Source organism: Schistocerca serialis, chromosome 2, assembly GCF_023864345.2.
Source record: "Schistocerca serialis cubense isolate TAMUIC-IGC-003099 chromosome 2, iqSchSeri2.2, whole genome shotgun sequence".
Lineage (NCBI taxonomy): Eukaryota > Metazoa > Arthropoda > Insecta > Orthoptera > Acrididae > Schistocerca > Schistocerca serialis.
The window spans coordinates 828810032-828832135 of record NC_064639.1 but is presented as its reverse complement, the minus strand read 5'-3'; the positions used below and the strand labels follow the sequence as shown (position 1 = coordinate 828832135).

Here is a 22104-nt window from a genome sequence, read left to right as displayed (position 1 = left end):
CGTGTCTCTTCGCGTTTCCACTTCATTATCACATCGGAAACAGTGGACCTAGGGATGTTTAGGAGTGTGGAAATCTCGCGTACAGGCGTATGACACAAGTGACACCCAATCACCTGACCACGTTGGAAGTCGGCGAGTTCCGTGGAGCGCCCCATTCTGCTCTCTCACGATGTGTAGTCGCTGATATGGAGTACCTGGCAGTAGGTGGCAGCACAATGCACTTAATATGAAAAACGTATGTTTTGGGGGGTGTCAGGTTACTTTTGATCACATGGAGTATTAAGAATCGAGAAGCTTTGGCACTGAACACGCTGACAGCAAAGATATTGATTTATGGTCTGCAAGCCTATAAGGCCGAGAGACAATGAAGAAGAGGCCATACATAATGACAACCAGACGCACCACGGCAGAACATCCACCTTCCAGAAGCAGCGACTTGGTGAGAAAGATATCCTGGGGCCCTGACAGCAATCTCCATGGATGGCACAGCCACACATCCCATGAAAATCCTGAGTTGTGCCTCAGCGTGCCCGAGAAAATCTAGTTTTCCCCATAGATGTAAATCAATACCCTGTAGTCGTTACGTGCCGTCATTCATTTGTGTCTTGATTGATAATGGCTGCAGGATCAAAGTGTTTTATGTTCTTTCGTACATGTCCGCAAGAACAGACACCACATATATGATTAAGGTGAGACTGGCCAATAATCCCTTCAGTGCCGATGCGCATCACGCTCGAGCTCTTACGGGAATGGGCGAATTGCTGCGGGTAATGAGGACAATGGGAAGGAGCGCTACATTAGTAGTGTGCGGATGAGTGAAGAATTCATGTGCAACATTTCATCTGTTCTTGTGCCTAGTTAACAGGCTAAGAGAAAATAGCGAATAAATAAATAAATACAGACATAAAAAAAAAGTTTTTCATCGCCCCAGTTCCCAGGACTCCTGAAGATAGACTTTCACTGTGGATATTGTATCACGGACACAGTTACTTTCACTGTTCAGAGATGTCACTAAACCCGCCCAAGGCCGGCCGGAGTGGCCGAGTGGTTCTAGGCGGTACAGTCTGGAACCGCGCGACCGCTACGGTCACAGGTTCGAATCCTGCCTCGGGCATGGATGTGTGTGATGTCCTTAGGTTAGTTAGGTTTAAGTAGTTCTAAGTTCTAGGGGACTGATGACCTCCGATGTTAAGTCCCATAGTGCTCAGAGCCATTTGAACCATTTTTGAAACCCGCCCAAAGATGTAAACAACCATGCATGAGCAGTGCCTATTACACGGAGGGGGTCCGGCAACAGATCAGTTCCAGTCATTCCACCAGGAAGGAGGGTCCGCCTTCGTAACGCAGCGGTACCGTTACCGCCTACCACGCGAAGGGGCCCGGGTTAGATTCCCAGCAGCGGACTGGGTGTTGTGTGTCCTTCATCATCATTTTCATCATCATTGACTCGCAAGTCGCCGACGTGGAGTCAACTAAAAAGGACTTCCAATACGGCGGCCAAACTCCCCCGGATGGGACCTTCCGGCCAATAATGCCATACGATCATTTCCATTTACCAGGAAGGAAGTACACGGCTCGTGTTGTCTGCAGTTCAACCATGCCTAGACGGTCAATATCGTGGTTCGATTGTGTCCGCATTGATACCTTGTGCCAGGAAGGGCTGTCAGCAAGGGGAGCGTCCAGGCGTCTCGGAGTGAACCAAAGCGATGTTGTTCGTACATGGAGGAGATACAGAGAGACAGGAACTGTCGATGGCATGCCTCGCTCAGGCTGCCCAAGGGCTACTACTGCAGTAGACGACCGCTACATACGGATTATGACTCGGAGGAACCATCACAGCAACGCCACCATATTGAATAATGGTTCAAATGGCTCTGAGCACTAGGCGACTTAACTTCTGAGGTCATCAGTGTTGACTAATGCTTTTCGTGCAGCCACAGGACATCGTGTTATGACTCAAACTAGGCCCAGTAGGCTGCATGATGCGCAACTTCACTCCCGACATCCATGGCGAGGTCCAACTTTGCAACAACGACAGCTTGCAGCGCGGTACAGATGGGCCCAATAACATATTGAATGGACCGCTCAGGATTATCATCACGTTCTCTTCACCGATGAGTGTCGCATATTACTTCAACCAGTCAATTGTCATAGACGTGTTTGGAGGCAACCCGGTCAGGCTGAACGCCTTAGACACACAGCGAGTGCAGAAAGGTGGTGGTTCCCTGCTGTTTTGACGTAACATTAAATGGGGCCGACTTACGCTGCTGGTGGTCATGGAAGGCACCATAATGGATGTACGATACGTGAATGCTATCCTCCGACCGATAGTGCAACCATATCGGCAGCTTGCTGGCAAGGCAATCGTCTTCATGGACTTTAATCCGCGCCCCCATCGTGCATATTTTGTGAATTACTTCCTTCAGGATAACGACATCGCTCGACTAGAGAGGCCAGCATGTTCTCCAGACAAGAACCCTATCGAACATGCCTGGGATAGATTGAAAAAGCTGTTTATGGACGACGTTACCCACCAACCATTCTGAGGGATTTACGCCGAATCGCCGTTGAGGAGTGGGACAATCTGGACCAACAGTGCCTCGATGAACTTGTGGATAGTACGCCACGACGAATACAGGCATGCATCTGTGTATGTAGCAATCTGGACCACCACCTATCAAGGTCTCGTTGTATGGTGGTGTAACATGCAATGAGTGCTTTTCATGAGGAATAACAAGGGCGGAAATGATATTATGTTGATCTCTATTCCAGTTTTCTGTGCAGGTTCCGGAACTCTGGAACCGAGGTGATGTAAAACTTTTTTTGATGTATGTATCTAGACATATAAAAGCTCAAGCTTTCGCAATTTTGTACACAATTACTTTTAGCAAATAGAATGCGAACTAAAGTAGACATTTTTGATTTATCAATTCACACCATGTCTAAAACTTAATCGTAAGCAAAACACAAAAATGAAAATATGCAAACAATAAAAATCAACAGATTTTTCCTAGACTCCAAACGACAATAAGTCACTTTATAAAGGCTAATGTTTTCAGGAAACAAAGGAGAAGAAGCTGGATGAGGGAGGAGGCAACCCATACCCAAAATAGTCTTCAAAACTTCCGATCATTCACGGTCAAATTTGCTACACGAAAACAACACGCGGTTTACATTAGCACACTACTCAGAACCACACTCTCATGCACGAGAATGGTAAAAGTTGATTCTGCGTAAATGTTGAGGAAAAGAGGCATGGTACAGGCGGAGTAGTGGAAACCGGTGATTGGTCCAAATGTGTCGTCGTAATCACAGTTTGTAGGAATTTATGATTGTAAGATCTTACAATAAACACCTGCCCGTTGGTGGGACAGGTTCCGTATCTGTTACCAGTGACGTTGACCGTAGCTCTTGACCTCTCGTATGTAGCATGTATATGATAATTTCAAATAAAGCGCAGTGGCAGTAGATGCAGCTTAATACGTCGACCGCCTCATTGCGGTGAATGCCAGTGTGGGAATGTCTGTCCAGTCCGTTTACAGCGAAAATATTTCTGTGCCACATACAATAAATCGGTTCGTAGTTATATTCCACCGCCGGTGCCGAATATTTCTTAGGACACTCTGGAAGTCAGGCATGAGTAATATCTTTAAGAAGGAAGATGAAAATAGAAATATGAGTGCTTCCAGAAACATCGCTGCGTCCGCCGAAAAAATAGAAGCGCTTTCAGGCAGTGTTAAGGCTTTTCTGAGATGGATCTTAGAAACCATATCCAGTACCCTCTTGTTGTGGAATTTTACACCCTTTGATATATATACAGAGAAAAAACGCTAGTGAGCTTGAACGAGAAGATTACATATGTAGTTGACATTAACACTTTTCCACCCTACCGTATTATAATAATAGACTGGAATCTAGCAGCTGAATGTGCCAAGTTCATATTCAAATAAAGCAAATGCGAAGAACATTGTACAGAAATCATAGGAGACCAAGTGACGAAGCTGGTGCAGATAGCCGAAACCTTATTTTTTCTGTTTGAGGCAGCTCTTAATTGATAAATGCAGTCACTACTTTTAAAGACCATGCCTTGAATGTAAAATTTATCTGACTTCTAATGCTCCAGGGCATTTTCCTTCCCAACTAAAATGACGTTTGTGGGCGGTGAACTCTTGGCTCCAAGACAGGTACGATGGCTCTCTATTAAAGAGAATCGAATTTGGTGAGATAGAACTTAGGGGTACTGTGATACAGTAGACAGTCATAGACCAGACGAAGTAGAATACTCCCTCGGCACGTGGTGAGTAAAGTACTCTGATGTGTTCGCCACCACAAACAGGTGAGTGAGTGAATTACATTTAAACCTTCTTCACACTCAGTAATAGTAGTTCGAATGTGTGGCTTCCATCTTATCTGTGAATTAAATATCGTTTCTATGAATCGAGTGTGAGGTTTTATCTCGAAAGTATACTTTCCACATGTGTCGTGACCGTCAATGGGAGCAGCAATCGATTTGTAAAAACTGGAATTGACCGATTTCTCTGCCGAAATCTTAGCGTGTTAGTAGACAGCCACTCATCAACGTGTTCCGTATTAATGAGTAATTGGTCTGAGCATACGAATCTGCAGTTGAATAAACGCATACCTGCCTCCATTCTGTGCTATTTCAGTGGGGAGAGTAATTGTTCATTCCAAATCATGAATATACAAAGTATACAAGACAGAGCTTAAAATCGCACCGTGTGGCAAGCCGTAGGAGACAAGAACAGGTCCAAGCACATTGCCTTTGAATCCGACATAGATTGTTCTTTGTACGACCTAGGTACTAATACCATAAATCATGATTGAGTGAATTCCGAGTTGCGCTTGCGTGTGCAAGAGCACCGGAATCCTAACATTGCCATAGGCGGAACTAACGTCCAGAAAAGCAGCGAGACCTTTTTTTTTTTTTTTTTATAAGTTCAAATAGATTTCCCAATGTCCCTTTGCTTTTTCTGAAACCTTATTGGCTGTGAGGTTTCAAATTATTGTTTTCACATCACATCTCATTCTCCATTTTACAATTCTCTCCAATGTTTTTTGCTACACATAATAATGCGATTGACTGATAGTTAGCTGGCAAATTTGGATCTTTCTCTCTTTCGAGAAGCAGAATTATAGCATTCGTGTTTCACATTTCAGTGGGATCCTATTGCATCCAATACTGATTAAGAGTGAACAATAGCAAATCCTTCACCTCCATGGGCATATTAGCAAACATAGAATAATGATTAAAATGAATACCATCACAGCTATCACTCGATGATTTTTTTCATTTAGTTTCTCTTTAGATAAAGGATGTAGCAGGACATGATGGCTGTGACCTTCAACCGGAAACAGATGGTTTAGGAATGGGACCGTGGAAGAAGCGAAGGTATTGATACATTCCTCTAAATGCGCAGTGGTAGTAGGAAGGGGAGATGTCACTCGGTTTGTGGCATTTATGCCGAATTTCAGCACACATTTTGCTATATCACAGAGTGCATAAAGGCTTGAGCTGCTGCGAGTTAGCAAGTAGGCAAGGTCAGCAGAGTATCCCACCACAAAAATGACAGGTGGCCGGAGAGCATGAGAATGAGGTCGAGTTCTGCTGAAGCGTACCAGAAGAAGCTGTGATTCACCCGTCAGCAACGGCACTTTGCGCGTAACAGTAGTTATTTATATTTACTGTTTAAATGTTTTAGGAGAGTACCAGCCAGGATGATGATCTTAGCCACAATCCTAAATTTCTCACTATGACTTCAGTAAATTCCAAAATTAGTTATAGGTTTTGTTTACTGTCATTTATCATTGGTGGACTGAACCGACGAATCATGAGTGCGTCCTGAGTGGTCAGGCGCGAAACGAAAGGCTAACTTACTTATGGAATCTACAGCACGCTTTCAAAGAAGCATTATGTGTGTGCAGAAAATGTAGGTCAATAAGCTGCTAAAATTCAGATTCCCCAAGTGTAACAAAAACGAGTGCAGGATCGTAATCTACAGACCTTTCACTACGTGAAGCGATATTGTGACGTCATTATCGTTATCATGTGACCACAGGAAATACTTCCAAAATGGCGGACATCGATTTTTCGTTTCTACAGCGTACATCATTGAATTCCTTATCAAAACGAGAAAATCAACTGCTGAAATTGACCTCAGACTTAAACATGCCTATGGAGATGTCTGCATGGGTGCTAGCAATGTTAAGATATGAGTGAAGCATTTCAGGGATGGGAATAGGAGTGTCCAAAATGAGCCTCGTAGTGGTCAACAGTGAGATAGTTCCATGGAACGAAAGAAGGAAAGAGCTGGTGAGTTCATTAGGAACGACAGGCGTGTCACAGTGCATAGTGAATAAAATCGCTAGTAAGCTTGCAATAAGACACAGTGCAGCGCAAAAATGATTCAAAGCTTAGATTGTCGAAAATTTTGTGCCCTTTTGGTCTCACGTTTAATGACAGAAGACCACAGTCTTCAGAGAATAAACATCAACCAAAACCTTCTTTAGAGATTTCAAAATGGAAGTGATGAGTTTCTGACAAGCATTGTGTGACATGTGATAAAAGCAGTAAAGAAACAGATGCGAGGCCAGCACTATGAGACAGTGGACGACACTCAGAAAGCAGTGTGTCAGCATCTTCGTGCAGCTGCAACGGGTTCTATCGTAAGGGTATTTTCAAACTTGCAAAACGATGGGGAAAATGCGTGTAAAGAAATGGAGGCTATGTTGAAAAATGAGAGAAAAGTCTATAGATTACGATGATGTACTTGATTTCTCCAAAAAATCAATATTAAGAAACTTAAAAATTGTCGCTCACTACTTTCTGTATGACTCTCTTAGTATGAGCGCATTGAAAGTTCTAGTATTATGTGCTTAAAAGTGAATAATTCGCACGATCAAAAAGTTTTGCAAGTTAGAATTCTGACGACAAGTTTTCAATGATAGCTTGCGTCTTGCAATTTCTATAGAGCACTGAAGGATCCACCAAGGAGTGGAATGTTGCTTCTTAATAGTAACTTGTTTTTTCTTCCGAATGACCCGCTGCAACTTTCGCATTGTTGATATGGTGTGATAGCGACTTTTTCATGTAATTCATACCGCGCGTTTTCCGGTTACCATCGAACTGTGCCTTTATTTTTGCCCCAACTAACTTCCGCAATTTCCCACTTACTATTATCATAATATATTTGTGTAGTGTCAGCGTGTGTATTAATGTAGATTTCTGTCTGGAGGTGATAGGGTCCCATTGACTCTGTTTTAACGTGCCAATTACAAAGTTAAGTAAAGCAAGGGTGTGAAGCATAACATCTATTGCTGAACATATTCTGAAGGGGTAAGAGACCATATTAGGGCTCCTTCTATGACTACCGGGAGGTTATTTTCCTCTAAAACATTGATGAAGGACGGACCATTCCTTTCTATTATGTTGGGTGGTGGGAATTCAGATAATCACATATTATACTGAAGTGCCAAAGAAACTGGTACACCTGCGTAATATCGTGCAGGACCTTCGCGAATTCGCAGAACTGCCACCACACGACGTAGCATGGACTCGACTAATGTCTGAAGTACTGCTGGAGGGAATTGACACCATGAATTCTGCAGGGCTGTTCATAAATCCGTAAGAGTACAAGGGGATGGAGATCTCATCTGAACAGCACGTTGCAAGGCATCCCAGATATGCTCAATAATGTCTCGGGAGTTTGGTGGCGATCGGAAGTGTTTAAACTCAGTGAGTGTTCCTGGAGTACTCTGTAGCCATTCTGGATGTATGGAGCGTCGCATTGTCCTGCTGGAATTGCCCTGGTCCGTCGGAATGTGCAATGGACATGAATAGATGCAGGTGATCAAACAGGATGCTTACGTACGTGTCACCTGTCAGATTCGTATCTAAACGTATCAGGTGCCCCATATCACTCCAACTGCACATGCCCCACACCACTACAGCGCCTTCACCAGCTTGAACAGTCCCCTGCTGACACCCAGGATCCATAGATTCATGAGGTTGTCTCCATACCCATACACGTCCATCCGCTCGATATACTTTGAAGCGACCAGGCCACTTGTTTCTAGTCATTCATGTCGGTTTTGTCAGGCCCAAAGTAGGCGCAAAGCTTTGTGTCGTGCAATCATGAAGGGTACACGAGCTGGCGCTCGGCTCCGAAAGCCCATATCGATGATGTTTCGTTTAATGGTTCGCACTCTGACAATTGTTGATGGCCCAGCATTGAAATCTGCAGCAATTTGCGGAAGGGTTGCACTTCTATCACGTTGAACGATTCTCTTCAGCTATCGTTGGCCCCGTTCTTGCAGGATCTTTTTCTGGCCGCAGTGATGTCGGATTCTTAATATTAACGTTACACTTCTGAAATGGTCGTACGGGAAAATCCCCACTTCATCGCTACTTCGCTCGTGCGCCGACTATAACGTCACGTTCAAACTCAACTAAATCTTGATAACGTGCCGTTGTAGCAACAGTAACCGGTCTAACAATTGCGCCAGACGCTTGTTGTCTTATATAGCAAACTTTTTAGTCCGCGGGCCATATTGAGTCCTCCACGATGTCATAAGGGCCAAGATCTACCTAGTGGGATTAAAGTACCCTAGCACTCCATGATCACCGTAATGTAAGGCTAAAGGAAAGATGAAATCGCAAATATCTAAAGTTGTGGGAATAGCTAGCGCTGAAACGAACTACGATTTTTATTTAATTACATAATTTTGATTGGTGGACGTACCTGACCGAAATTCTGCGTATTTTATTCTGGCGAATTTCACTTTGAAAAAGTGTGTCACTGCACATTCTTCATGAAAGCGTCCTGCAAAGTTAACGAAATCCCAAAATCATTGTTAGCAACACGTAACAGAGGTAGAGTATGTCAACACATTGTCATTTCAAGCGGCGCAACAATAAGTTTAGTTATGTAGTCTTGTAGCGAGTAGCAGAGCCAGAGCATATATTTGATAGTTGTGTTGCGTGATTGTGTCTATGTTGCGAGTGTCTTACGAGTTTTTTTAGTGTTTTATGCGCTGTACTTATAGGTGAGACGACGAAGTGTGGGACAATTCAAAGTTTGAATTCGAAGAGACAAGGAAAATCTGAAAATCGAAATACGTATAGCACGACTTGAGTATTTTTTCACTGTATTTTTAGTGGAACTGCAGTGTAATTGTGAGTATTTAATTTAGTAATTAAAGTACCTTAAAAATAAATTCATTGCATTTTGTTTAGGCAGAATACTCCCTGGTTTTATTAGTATTAAATAGCACAATTTTATTTTCAGGTTACAATCTTTGGTGAAGTTCTGTACAAATATGGAAAAGAAACGAAAGGTTGACAGTGAATGTAGAATATCTGCAGAGCAGTGGGGATGTCAATATTTCGTGGTGGAGTCAAGCAACAAACCAACGTGTATTATTTGCAATGAAGAAATATCAGTCTTCAAAGAATACAATATCAAACGTCATTATGAGACCAAGCACTCTCAGAATTACTCCAAGTTTACAGGATGTGAACGATTAGAAATATATGAGTCTCTGAAACGCCAGCTAAAAACCCAGCAGTCGCTGTTTAAGAAAGTAAATGCTGAAGAACATGCAGCAACTTGTGCTAGTTTTCGTGTGGCTCATTTAGTAACGAAACAGTGTAAGCCATTTACGGACGGTGATTTAATTCAGAACTGCATTATTGCAACAGCAGAAGAAATGTGTCCAGAAAACGTTAATTTATTTAAAAACATAAGTTTGTCGGCAAACACTGTGGCTCGAAGAATAGATGACATTGCACAACATATATCAGCACAACTGCGTGACAAAAATCAAGACTTAGACTGGTTCTCTTTGGCCGTGGATGAGTCAACAGATGTATCAGATATCGCTCAAGTACTACTTTCTATTCGAGGATTGACAAAAATTATGAAGTGTATGAAGAGCTCCTTGATGTTCACAGAATTAACGGGACGACCACTGGCGAAGATATTTTTAAAGGAGTTGAAAGGACAGTTCAGAAAAACAATCTTCAGTGGAAGAAATTAAAATTTATTATAACTGATGGTGGCGAAAAATGTGTGGGAAAAATAAAAGTGTTGTTGCTCTCCTTTCTAAGGCCGTAGAAAATGACGGTGGCTCAAAACCATTAGTAGTGCATTGTATTATTCACCAACAGTCTTTGTGCGGAAAACATTTAGATATGTCAGAAGTTTTAAAGCCAGTTATTTCAGTTGCTAATTATATCAGATCCCATGCACTCAGTCATCGCCAGTTCCGCGAGTTTCTTGAAGATATTGAGGAAAGCTTCTTGCCATATTATACTGCAGTGCGCTGGCTTAACTGCGCTAAGTTCTGGCCCGTTTATTTGAACTCCGAACAGTAATTGAAATTTTTTCGAACGCAAGGAATTTCCCTCTGGCTGGGTTACGGAACGGTGAGTGGTTATGGAAGCTAACATTTTACACAGACTTGACTAAACATATGAATGACCTTAATTTAAAATTGCAAGGTGAAAACCAGCTTCTGCCTGATTTATACACGCATGTTAAGTCCTTTCGAGAAACGATTGCTTTGTTTCAATATTAGTTGAACAAAGTATGCTTCACGCATTTTAATAGATGCCAAACATTCAGTCAGCAAACTGACATTCCGTTTCCTGTAACTTTCGCAATTGAAGCTTTGGGTGCTTTAAAAATTAATTTTGAATCACGTTTTTCAGATATCGATGCAAATTCAAACGATATCAAGATATTTCAAAATCCCTTTGACGTCGATATAGAAGCGTTACCCGCAGAACTTCAGTTTCAAATTATTAATTTGCAATGTAGTGACTTTTTTAAAGAAAAACATTCAAAGTCAACATCACTGGAATTTTATAAGTGTCTTCCATCCACACAGTTTCCAAATTTACATAAATTTGCCCGTGGCTTTTTTTCCGCTTTTGGCCCTGCTTATTTGTGTGAAAAAAACTTTCTCCAAAATGAAACATGCAAAAAGCATTTACAGATCAAAATTATGTGACGAGCATTTGAAGTCGCTGATGATTGTCTCTACCAGTAAGCTTGATCCACAACTGGAGGTAATTATGAAAGGAAAGTTACAGCTACATAAAAGTCACTGATTATTACTAGGATGTTAAATTTCTTTACGTGAATACTGTAACACAGTGAGTTTCCAAGATATTAATTAATTACAGTTATTTTTATACATCAGTTACAACTAAAATATCCAATATCATTATGTACAACAGTTACTGTATTTTCTTTAAATTGGCTTTAAATAAAAATATTTTATACGATGTACTTGCTATGTGTATTTTACAATGTAATCAAAAGAAGTGAAACCTCGCTTAAGAAGCATCTTCCATAATGATTGATTACTAAGGCTAGTCGCCGAAGTGGCGTCCATTTGAAAGACTTGCACCAGAATCGTGAGCAGAATAAAATGCAAAGAATTTTTTATTTAAAATGTTTTCGCAAAACTTCTCTGTTAACCGTTCTTCTTTTTTTCACTATCGCACGGAGAATGGTCTGTCTGTTTATTGTGGAGAGCCACAAGTTTAACCACGACCTTCTGCTTTGTAAAGATAGAGCTCCGACAATGTCGCAGTGTATTGGTCGCGATAGGCCTCGAAACTCAATTGTTGGCAGTATAGGTACCACCTCAAATATTTGGCGGGCCGGATACCGGGGATGTCCGGCCAACTAACGCAGGCCGGTTTCTGAGGGCAGTTTGTGTATTTCCACAGCAAGCAACTCGATGTCGTTATTTCTTAGGAGGAGTTGGTAAGTTTGACCCGGCAGCCACTTTTCTAGCACTATAGAAACCCTGCCTTTCCCATCAAGGCGGTACTCTCTTATGACAAAATAATTTTTAAAGTGAATAGTCTGCTGATACTTGAATCTCTTTTTGTGTAACAGGACGCAGGCTGACTTACGAATAATTCTTTTTGGAAGCTTCCGCTGTTGGAGTTAGCCTTTTCTTGCATTCCACTGCAATACTTTTATAGGCTTCCTAACTTACGGAGAAAGAGAATGAAAGACGCCTACGACGATCTGCCAGATATTGGTATTGTACATAACATTGTTTTATCATATATTCGGTGTGACAATGTCAGTTACGTTTATTATTTTATCGATCGGTTCAGCGAAAACTGAAGTTTGTTGTTGACTTGGTACTTGTGGAGTTACTAATCCGTGAGCACCAGGCTGACACGAATTCTGGTTTACAGGGGTGGCTTCAGTACTGATTGAGAGACAACTCATGAACATTACAGTGTTTGCGTTTTTTCTTAATAAGAAATTAGCCTTGTCTGAAGTTTTCAATTCGACCTTCACTTTGGTCTCTCCCACAGAAGAGGATTTTAATTATAGTATTTCTGAGTTCTGGGAAGGAACGACGCAGTAGTTTTCCTGGGGCCATAGCATGCAGACTGCCAATGTTATCATCCAAAATGCAGGGAAACAATGTATGTTTCACTGTCTGTGCGTTTGCAGAAGTTATTAGACTCCTGAGTACTTGTAGTTGCTGCTCGAGTAGTGTTGAAAACATTTTGTTGATTGTATTACCCACTCTAGGCATGGCGGCACAGGTTGGCAGGCGGTGGAGGGTTGAGACGTGATAGCAGGCCGGTGAAGCCCAGAGAGACTCCGTGTCAAAATTAACACTTTATTTGACTTGTACCTTTGTGCTACGTCGGTGAGGAGTAGTGAGCACAACCCCGCTCCGCAGGGGAGAGGTGGGTGACAGCCGAGATGACAACCAGTATCCAACCAGCTAGATGCACACATGCACCCAGTTTTGCTGACATATGTGCTCAGTGTGTGGCACTCGACCCTACTGTGTAAGTTGTGCCACAAACACCTCACATCAGTGGCGCACGGCTGGGTATCTTGCTATGGCAGCCAGCACTGCTTCCCAGTGGACGATGGCATGTGGCGCGGCGGAGCGCACGCTGGAGTGGCAGGAGATGGCTACTGTGGTCGGCATACGCCCCACTGCCCCTGGGCAGGAGTCCAGCTTGCTGATGCAGCAAGCCATGGATGGCCCGCTGCACTGTGGAACTAAGTCTGGCGGATGGACTTAGTGCAGGAAGCTGGTACCACGACGGAGACCCGAACTCGTGGCTGCTGCTGGTAGCTACATGTGGTCTCCTCATCTCGCATAGACCTCACGTCCCAGTAGAACCGCTAGGATGCGAATGAAACTGCTACTGAAAGACAGTAATTTATACAAGATTAGCAGCGCACCTGTTATGCCAATGTACCACTTCTAATCACATTCCCAGCAGCACCACTGGAAGCTTCTGGTGGAGAGATACTCTTGCATGTGCTGTGCATTCAGAAGCTGATGATAAGAGGAAGAGTTTTAGGTAAATTGCTTTTTGCATTTAACAACTAGAAAAGATTGAACATTCGTGGGAAGCATAGACTATCATAATTGTCTTAGTTTTGTATGCCTGTGGTATCAGTCTGTGTGTGTGTGTGTGTGTGTGTGTGTGTGTGTGTGTGTGTGTGTGTGTGTGCGTGTGTGTGTGTGCGCGCGCGCGCTACTTTGTTTAGTTACCTCAAATCACAGTGTTTGTGTTCATGTGTGTATTATTTGGATTGGTTTTCTCAAATCACAGAATTTCAGAAATTATAGTTTTGCATCATTCACTCTTCTTTACATATTTTGGCTATTGACATTTCGTTGTGGGAATGCCGTGATATATTCCTGTCTACATTGTTGAGTTTACTGACGCACTGAATCAATGTTCATTTGATTCATTTTGAAGCCGCAGATTAATTTCAATTAAGGACAGAGTTGGTAGTGGAAAATGTTAACGTAGCTGATCCAGCTATGAACTCAAGAATATTATATTAGTTCAACTGAAGAACGAGATGTTTTCGGTTGACAAGTAAAAAAATTGGGGAATTTTTCAGTGATGGAAACGATCTTACCACAAAAAAGGTAGGTATCTATAACATATTCTGATTGTTCTATGTACTTCAGTTATGTATCCCAGGGGGCACTGGAGAGTGGAAATTACCCAACGCTACAGGTACGAAAACCCACCTCCAAAGGCGAGGTCGCTAACGCACGACTGTGCTCTGGCGCTCGAGTCTTGAGATAATCTTCTTCAAATCCTGGTGATGGACGAAAATCTCACTCACATTATTTGGCTGACAAGGGGAGGAGAGTTAGTGTCGTAAAGTTTCTGACTTCAATGGGCTGGATTAAATCCAAAACGTCTCCGCAGTGTCTTGTAAAGTGAGAGCATGTGACACTGTTCATGGTGATCCATCCATCAGATTAGGACGTTAAGCTCGGTGGCCCACCTTGTGCTTCCCGAGAGGAGCAGGCTATGTGCCGGCACTGGGTTACCGTCTCCCTTCCTTTCATCCACAACAACACTAAACCAACACTCACTGTGCAAGCCCTCATCCACAGTCATCCACACGGCACAGAAACAGACTCGACTCTTTATAACAGCGTTGCACTGCACTGTACAGGCCCTCATCCACACGGCACAGAAACACACTCGACTCTTTATAGCAGGTCGGAGGAAGGCAATGCTAGACCATCTCCACTAGGACCTAGCCATGAGCGGCTGTGCAGGATTCGTGCATCCGTTCCTCCTAGGAAGACTATTTATTATTAAAGATACAAAAATGTGAAAAGACTGGTACACATCCCAATGAAATGAAGAGTCGAATTGAACTATATAAAAATTTATCACAGTTAAAAACTCTCAGCTTAGAAGCAGTAAGCGAAATCTCTGTTTGCTATGGCGATTTCAGACTGCTTTGATATTCAGGCCAACTCACTTTCCTGTATCATCTCACCTTAGAATAATTGGTTGGCTGTGCCTGAGCGCCCACTGGACATACCGTGACACGGGATACAGCAAGGAGTCATTTGTAGCGTAGCGCAACACCTGAAACATTATTGCAGTTACAATTGTAATTGTATCTCTGCGTTTTCTCGAGTCAGTTAGAAATTTTTTTCCAGTGGATTCAGACTCACCTGGCCGCGCTGTGGACGCTGCCTGTGGTAAGTAGGGTAACACTCAGTATACAGGGTGTTACAAAAAGGTACGGCCAAACCTTCAGGAAACATGCCTCACACACAAAGAAAGAAAATATGTTATGTGGACATGTGTCCGGAAACGCTTACTTTCCATGTTAGAGCTCATTTTATTACTTCTCTTCAAATCACATTAATCATGGAATGGAAACACACAGCAACAGAACGTACCAGCGTGACTTCAAACACTTTGTTACAGGAAATGTTCAAAATGTCCTCCGTTAGCGCGGATACATGCAGCCACCTTCTGTCGCATGGAATCCCTGATGCGCTGATGCAGCCCTGGAGAATGGCGTATTGTATCATAGCCGTCCACAATACGAGCACGAAGAGTCTCTACATTTGGTACCGGGGTTGCGTAGACAAGAGCTTTCAAATGCACCCATAAATGAAAGACAGGAGGGTTGAGGTCAGGAGTGAGTGGAGGCCATGGAATTGGTCCGCCTCTACCAATCCATCGGTCACCGAATCTGTTGTTGAGAAGCGTACGAACACTTCGACTGAAATGTGCAGGAGCTCCATCGTGCATGAACCACATGTTGTGTCGTACTTGAAAAGGCACATGTTCTAGGAGCACAGGTAGAGTATCCCGTATGAAATCATGATAACGTGCTCCATTGAGCGTAGGTTGAAGAACATGGGGCGCAATCAAGACATCACCAACAATGCCTGCCCAAACGTTCACAGAAAATCTGTGTTGATGACGTGATTGCACAATTGCGTGCGGATTCTCGTCAGCCCACACATGTTGATTGTGAAAATTTACGATTTGATCACGTTGTAATGAAGCCTCATCCGTAAAGAGAACATTTGCACTGAAATGAGGATTGACACATTGTTGGATGAACCATTCGCAGAAGTGTACCCGTGGAGGCCAATCAGCTGCTAATAGTGCCTGCACACGCTGTACACCGTACGTAAACAACTGGCTCTCCCGTAGCACTCTCTATACAGTGACGTGGCCAACGTTACCTTGTACAGCAGCATTTTCTCTGACGCTGACATTAGGGTTATCGTCAACTGCACGAAGAATTGCCTCGTCCATTGTAGATGTCCTCGTCGTTCTAGTAAACATTGCACTGATTGCAAAACCACGTTCGTGATGAACACTAACCTGTTGATGCTACGAACTGATGTGCTTGATGCTAGTACTGTAGAGCAATGAGTCGCATGTCAACACAAGCACCGAAGTCAACATCACCTTCCTTCAATTGGGCCAACTGGCGGTGAATCGAGGAAGTACAGTACATACTGATGAAACTAACATGAGCTCTAACATGGAAATTAAGCGTTTAAGGACACATGTCCACATAACATCTTTTCTTTATTTGTGTGTGAGGAATATTTCCTGAAAGTTTGGCCGCACCTTTTTGTAACACCCTGTATAATACTTAAAAGACAATTTTTTAGAATGTCATCATAGCTCTGTATATCGTATAGAATGCACAAGTAATGAATGGAAAATGCTTTCCCAGATGGGAAACCATGAAACAAAATTCAGTGACACAAGCGCCTTAGCAGAGACAATGCATCATGCATGCATGCATCTATAGTAGAGGTTTACAAACACTTACCTTTGTCCCAAAAAGGGTCGAAAGTTCAGGAACACACATTTTCAATAAATTGCAAGCAACTGTTAACAAAAATCACAGTTTAAACAGAGTTCGAAAGACATTTTGGTAGACAATTCCTACTATACAGATGAATATCGTAAAGGGGACTATTAGACCAACTTAATTAAAAATGTCTTATAGATTTCAATTTTGATATCACTTCGTCACAACAGTTGTTGTTCTTGTTGTGGTCTTCAGTCCTGAGACTGGTTTGATGCAGCTCTCCATGCTACTCTATCCTCTGCAAGCTTTTTCATCTCCCAGTACCTACTGCAACCTACATCCTTCTGAATCTGCTTAGTGTATTCATCTCTTGGTCTCCCTCTACGATTTTTACCCTCCACGCTGCCCTCCAATACTAAATTGGTGATCCCTTGATGCCTCAGAACATGTCCTACCAACCGATCCCTTCTTTTGGTCAAGTTGCGCCACAAACTTCTCTTCTCCCCAATCCTATTCAATACTTCCTCATTAGTTATGTGATCTACCCATCTAATTTTCAGCATTCTTCTGTAGCACCACATTTCGAAAGCTTCTATTCTCTTCTTGTCCAAACTATTTATCGTCCATGTTTCACTTCCATACATGGCTACACTCCATACAAATACAGTACCTTCAGAAATGACTTCCTGACACTTAAATCTATACTCGATGTTAACAAATTTCTCTTCTTCAGAAACGCTTTCCTTGCCATTGCCAGTATACATTTTATATCCTCTCTACTTCGACCATCATCAGTTATTTTGCTCCCCAAATAGCAAAACTCCTTTACTACTTTAAGTGTCTCATTTCCTAATCTAATTCCCTCAGCATCACCTGACTTAATTAGACTACATTCCATTATCCTTGTTTTGCTTTTGTTGATGTTCATCTTATATCCTCCTTTCAAGACACTGTCCATTCCATTCAACTGCTCTTCCAAGTCCTTTGCTGTCTCTGACAGAATTACAATGCCATCGGCGAACCTCAAAGTTTTTATTTCTTCTCCATGAACTTTAATACCTACTCCGAATTTTTCTTTTGTTTCCTTTACTGCTTGCTCAATATACAGATTGAACAACATCGGGGAGAGGCTACAACCCTGTCTTACTCCCTTCCCAACCACTGCTTCCCTTTCATGCCCCTCGACTCTTATAACTGCCATCTGGTTTCTGTACAAATTGTAAATAGCCTTTCGCTCCTTGTATTTTGCCCCTGCCACCTTTAGAATTTGAAAGAGAGTATTCCAGTCAACATTGTCAAAAGCTTTCTCTAAGTCTACAAATGCTAGAAATGTAGGTTTGCCTTTCCTTAATCTTTCTTCTAAGATAAGTCGTAAGGTCAGTATTGCCTCACGTGTTCCAACATTTCTGCGGAATCCAAACTGATGTTCCCCGAGGTCCGCTTCTACCAGTTTTTCCATTCGTCTGTAAAGAATTCGTGTTAGTATTTCGCAGCTGTGACTTATTAAACTGATAGTTCGGTAATTTTCACATCTGTCAACACCTGCTTTCTTTGGGATTGGAATTATTATATTCTTCTTGAAGTCTGAGGGTATTTCGCCTGTTTCATACATCTTGCTCACCAGATGGTAGAGTTTTGTCAGGACTGGCTCTCCCAAGGCCGTCAGTAGTTCCAATGGAATGTTGTCTACTCCGGGGGCCTTGTTTCGACTCAGGTCTTTCAGTGCACTGTCAAACTCTTCACGCAGTATCATATCTCCCATTTCATCTTCATCTACATCCTCTTCCATTTCCATAATACTGTCCCCAAGTACATTGCCCTTGTATAGATCCTCTATATACTCCTTCCACCTTTCTGCTTTCCCTTCTTTGCTTAGAACTGGGTTTCCAGTTTCTTGATATTCATACAAGTCGTTCGTTCTCTTATCTCCAAAGGTCTCTTTAATTTTCCTGTAGGCAGTATCTATCTTACCCCTAGTGAGATAGGCCTTTACATCCTTACATTTGTCCTCTAGCCAACCCTGCTTAGCCATTTTGCACTTCCTGTCGATCTCATTTTTGAGACGTTTGTATTCCTTTTTGCCTGCTTCATTTACTGCATTTTTATATTTTCTCCTTTCGTCAATTAAATTCAATATTTCTTCTGGTACCCAGGGATTTCTACTAGCCCTCGTCTTTTTACCTACTTGATCCTCTGCTGCCTTCACTATTTCATCCCTCAAAGCTACCCATTCTTCTTCTACTGTATTTCTTTCCCCCATTCTTGTCAATTGTTCCCTTATGCTCTCCTGAAACTCTGTACAATCTCTGGTTCTTTCAGTTTATCCAGGTCCCATCTCCTTAAATTCCCACCTTTTTGCAGTTTCTTCAGTTTTAATCTACAGGTCATAACCAATAGATTGTGGTCAGAGTCCACATCTGCCCCTGGAAATGTCTTACAATTTAAAACCTGGTTCCTAAATCTCTGTCTTACCATTATATAATCTATCTGATACCTTTTAGTATCTCCAGGGTTCTTCCATGTATACAACCTTCTTTCATGATTCTTAAACCAAGTGTTAGCTATGATTATGTTGTGCTCTGTGCAAAATTCTACCAAGCGGCTTCCTCTTTCATTTCTTAGCCCCAATCCATATTCACCTACTATGTTTCCTTCTCTCCCTGTTCCTACACTCGAATTCCAGTCACCCATGGCTATTAAAGTTTCGTCTCCCTTCACAATCTGAATAATTTCTTTTATTTCATCATACATTTCTTCAATTTCTTCGTCATCTGCAGAGCTAGTTGGCATATAAACTTGTACTACTGTAGTAGGTGTGGGCTTCGTATCTATCTTGGCCACAATAATGCGCTCACTATGCGCTCTTCAGGAACCACACGTTTGTCTGGCCTCTCAACAGATACCCCTCCGTTGTGGTTGCACCTATGGTACGGCTATCTGTATCGCTGAGGCACGCAAGCCTCCCCACCAACGGCATGGTCCATGGTTCATGGGGGGGTCACAACAGTAAGATTAGATATTTTGTGTATGATAAATTTATTAAAAGCGCACATCTATGTTTCATTCTGACAGCGCATTCATTCTGTAAATATTAGCAATTGCTGTTTACTGTAATGTATTCACATATCTTGACAATCTCCTCACAAATAATCAGGGAAATGAGTATTATATTCAGATGTTCTATGTTTGTTACGATATACTTTCCGACATGTTTCACACCCACGAGAATCATCTGATTTTTGGTTCTATGGAATGACAACTGAATGTAATCGAATCTAACCTAGAATAATTTTAACAAAAGAAAGAGGGGGTAGTGCTGAATAAAATATTGATCTTACACCACCAAAATGACGATCGATTACTTTTAATCAAGAACGATGATGCCAGCCAGAGATAACCATACATTTGGCATCTTGTTATGAATGGTGAAACCCCTCGACACCTTGATGCACTTGCCATTGTACTTCCATTGTCGGGGATGAAACATCAGGGAATAACTTTATGTATCAACCATGGACTTTCACCCCGTAAGTTTTAACTGAAATAATCACTAGTTGTGAATGCCTACATAGCTTAATGAATGTTTGTAAAAATGGCACAACAGATATAAACACAGACAGCTCCATGGGATGGGCGGATCAAAGAGAAGACTGGAGGAAGTCGTTTGAAGTTCACATATGGTCGAAATGCCTAATCATGAAGATAATGATTATTGTAATTGTTATTGTACTTTAAGCTGCCTACGTAATAGACACGCATATGGTCAAAATACGTTCACCTCACACCACAAGATGAAAAACCGGTGGATGGCAGACATAATAACAATAAATAACACCTTGTTAGTGGCATGTTTTTATGGAACTACACTCACAAAAAAGGTGAAGCATCCTGAAGGTATGGACGGATGTCAATGAAACTTCACCTATGTAACGAGAATGCACAGCATCAGCTGTTAACTGGTCATGTGAAGCGTTATCAGTAGCTGACAGAGTTTGAAAGGGCCGTCAGCGTGGGTCTCCATTTAGTTGCCTGGTCGAATCGTGCAACATTGAGATTTATGGTGCTTTCAGATGTGATGGTGGCCTGATCCTGGAGTTTTAGCACATGAGGCCAGGCATATTTGTCGTCAAGGAATCAGTGGACCTAGTCTGACTACCATGTATTGTGCGTCAGACGCCTCAGAACCTCTTCACATCTGCACCTGCCATCTGACAACATATCATGGGCTCCCTGCAACAATCTGTGTTACCACATCGTTGATCAGAGACTAGCTTCAGCTAGATTAAGGAATTACTGACACGTGCATAAGATGCCATTAACATCACGACGCTAACGATTGCGTTTAAAGTGGTGTCATGACCTGGAAGCATAGACACCTGATGAATGGCGTTTATTGTCTTTAGCAATGACCCTTGGCAGTAAGTATCATGTCCAGTGAGTATGGTGTCCACCTGGGAAAAGATCATATTCTTCCAATGTTTTAGACGGCACAGTAGTGTTATTCCTGGCGTCATGGTGTGTGTGTGAAGGGGGGGGGGGGGCGGGGAGGGGGGGGCATCGGGTATGACTTCAGATGATGATTGGCAGTGATTGAGGGAACGCTGATGGCACGAAGGTACGTTAGAGACATCTTGCGTTCTCATGAATTAAATCTCATGCAACAGTACTGTTATGTCATTTTTCAGCAGGGCAATACTCGTATACACATGGAAAATATCTTCATGAAATAGCTGTGTGCTGTTCAGGTACTGTCGTAGCCACCAAGATCCCCATATCTGCCCCCGGTAAGAAATGTGCGACCACTTTGCACATCAGTTCCAATCCAGTATCAGAATCGAAGATATAAACGACCAGTTACAGCTGTTGTGACCCTGTTGGCCACAGGAGAGGATATAACAACTTTGTGACCACCTACTAACCGAATCAGTGCATATATATGGCCAGAGGGGGTACGACCTTATACAGGTAAGTGTGCTCATACTTCATACTTCTTCATAAATTTGATTCAGTATTGTAATAGTAGGATAACATTGCAGGTTCTGGACTTAAAGGGACAGTTATTTCAAGATAAAAGGATTTAAAGGAACACGATTGAAAGGGATGCAGTTTAAAGGGACATGATTGAAAAAAACATGATTTAAGGGGACATGATTTATTGGTACAGCAGGATACCTGAGAGAGAGTGGGCCCAAATAACTATCTTACTACATCTGGTGTCTTGTTACCAACTTGGGCAATTTATAGTCAAGGTCAGCCTCACTCCCTCTTCCTCAGGGAACCACTAGGAAATCAAGGACAATCAGTGGAACACTCCATAAGCATTAGGCAATTGAGTGGTGCGGATCATGTTACATAAAATTGGCGGTAACTCTCTCTCAGCCTGTGGGAGCACAATAAAATGACACAATAAAATGATGGGTGACCCAATGGACCAATAGGACAGCTAATCTACATCATGGTATCTCTCTCT

At 42.4% G+C, this 22104-nt stretch overlaps 1 protein-coding gene across 1 annotated transcript in view; it reads right to left on the bottom strand.

Annotated features, from left to right (window-relative positions):
* LOC126456447 (galactoside alpha-(1,2)-fucosyltransferase 2-like) overlaps positions 1–22104 on the bottom strand; it is a 127172-nt gene that overhangs the window by 47521 nt on the left and 57547 nt on the right. Inside the window, exon 3 of the mRNA XM_050092197.1 lies at positions 14838–14929. Coding sequence (XP_049948154.1) covers positions 14838–14929 — 92 coding nt within the window. The remainder of the gene's footprint in view (positions 1–14837; positions 14930–22104) is intronic.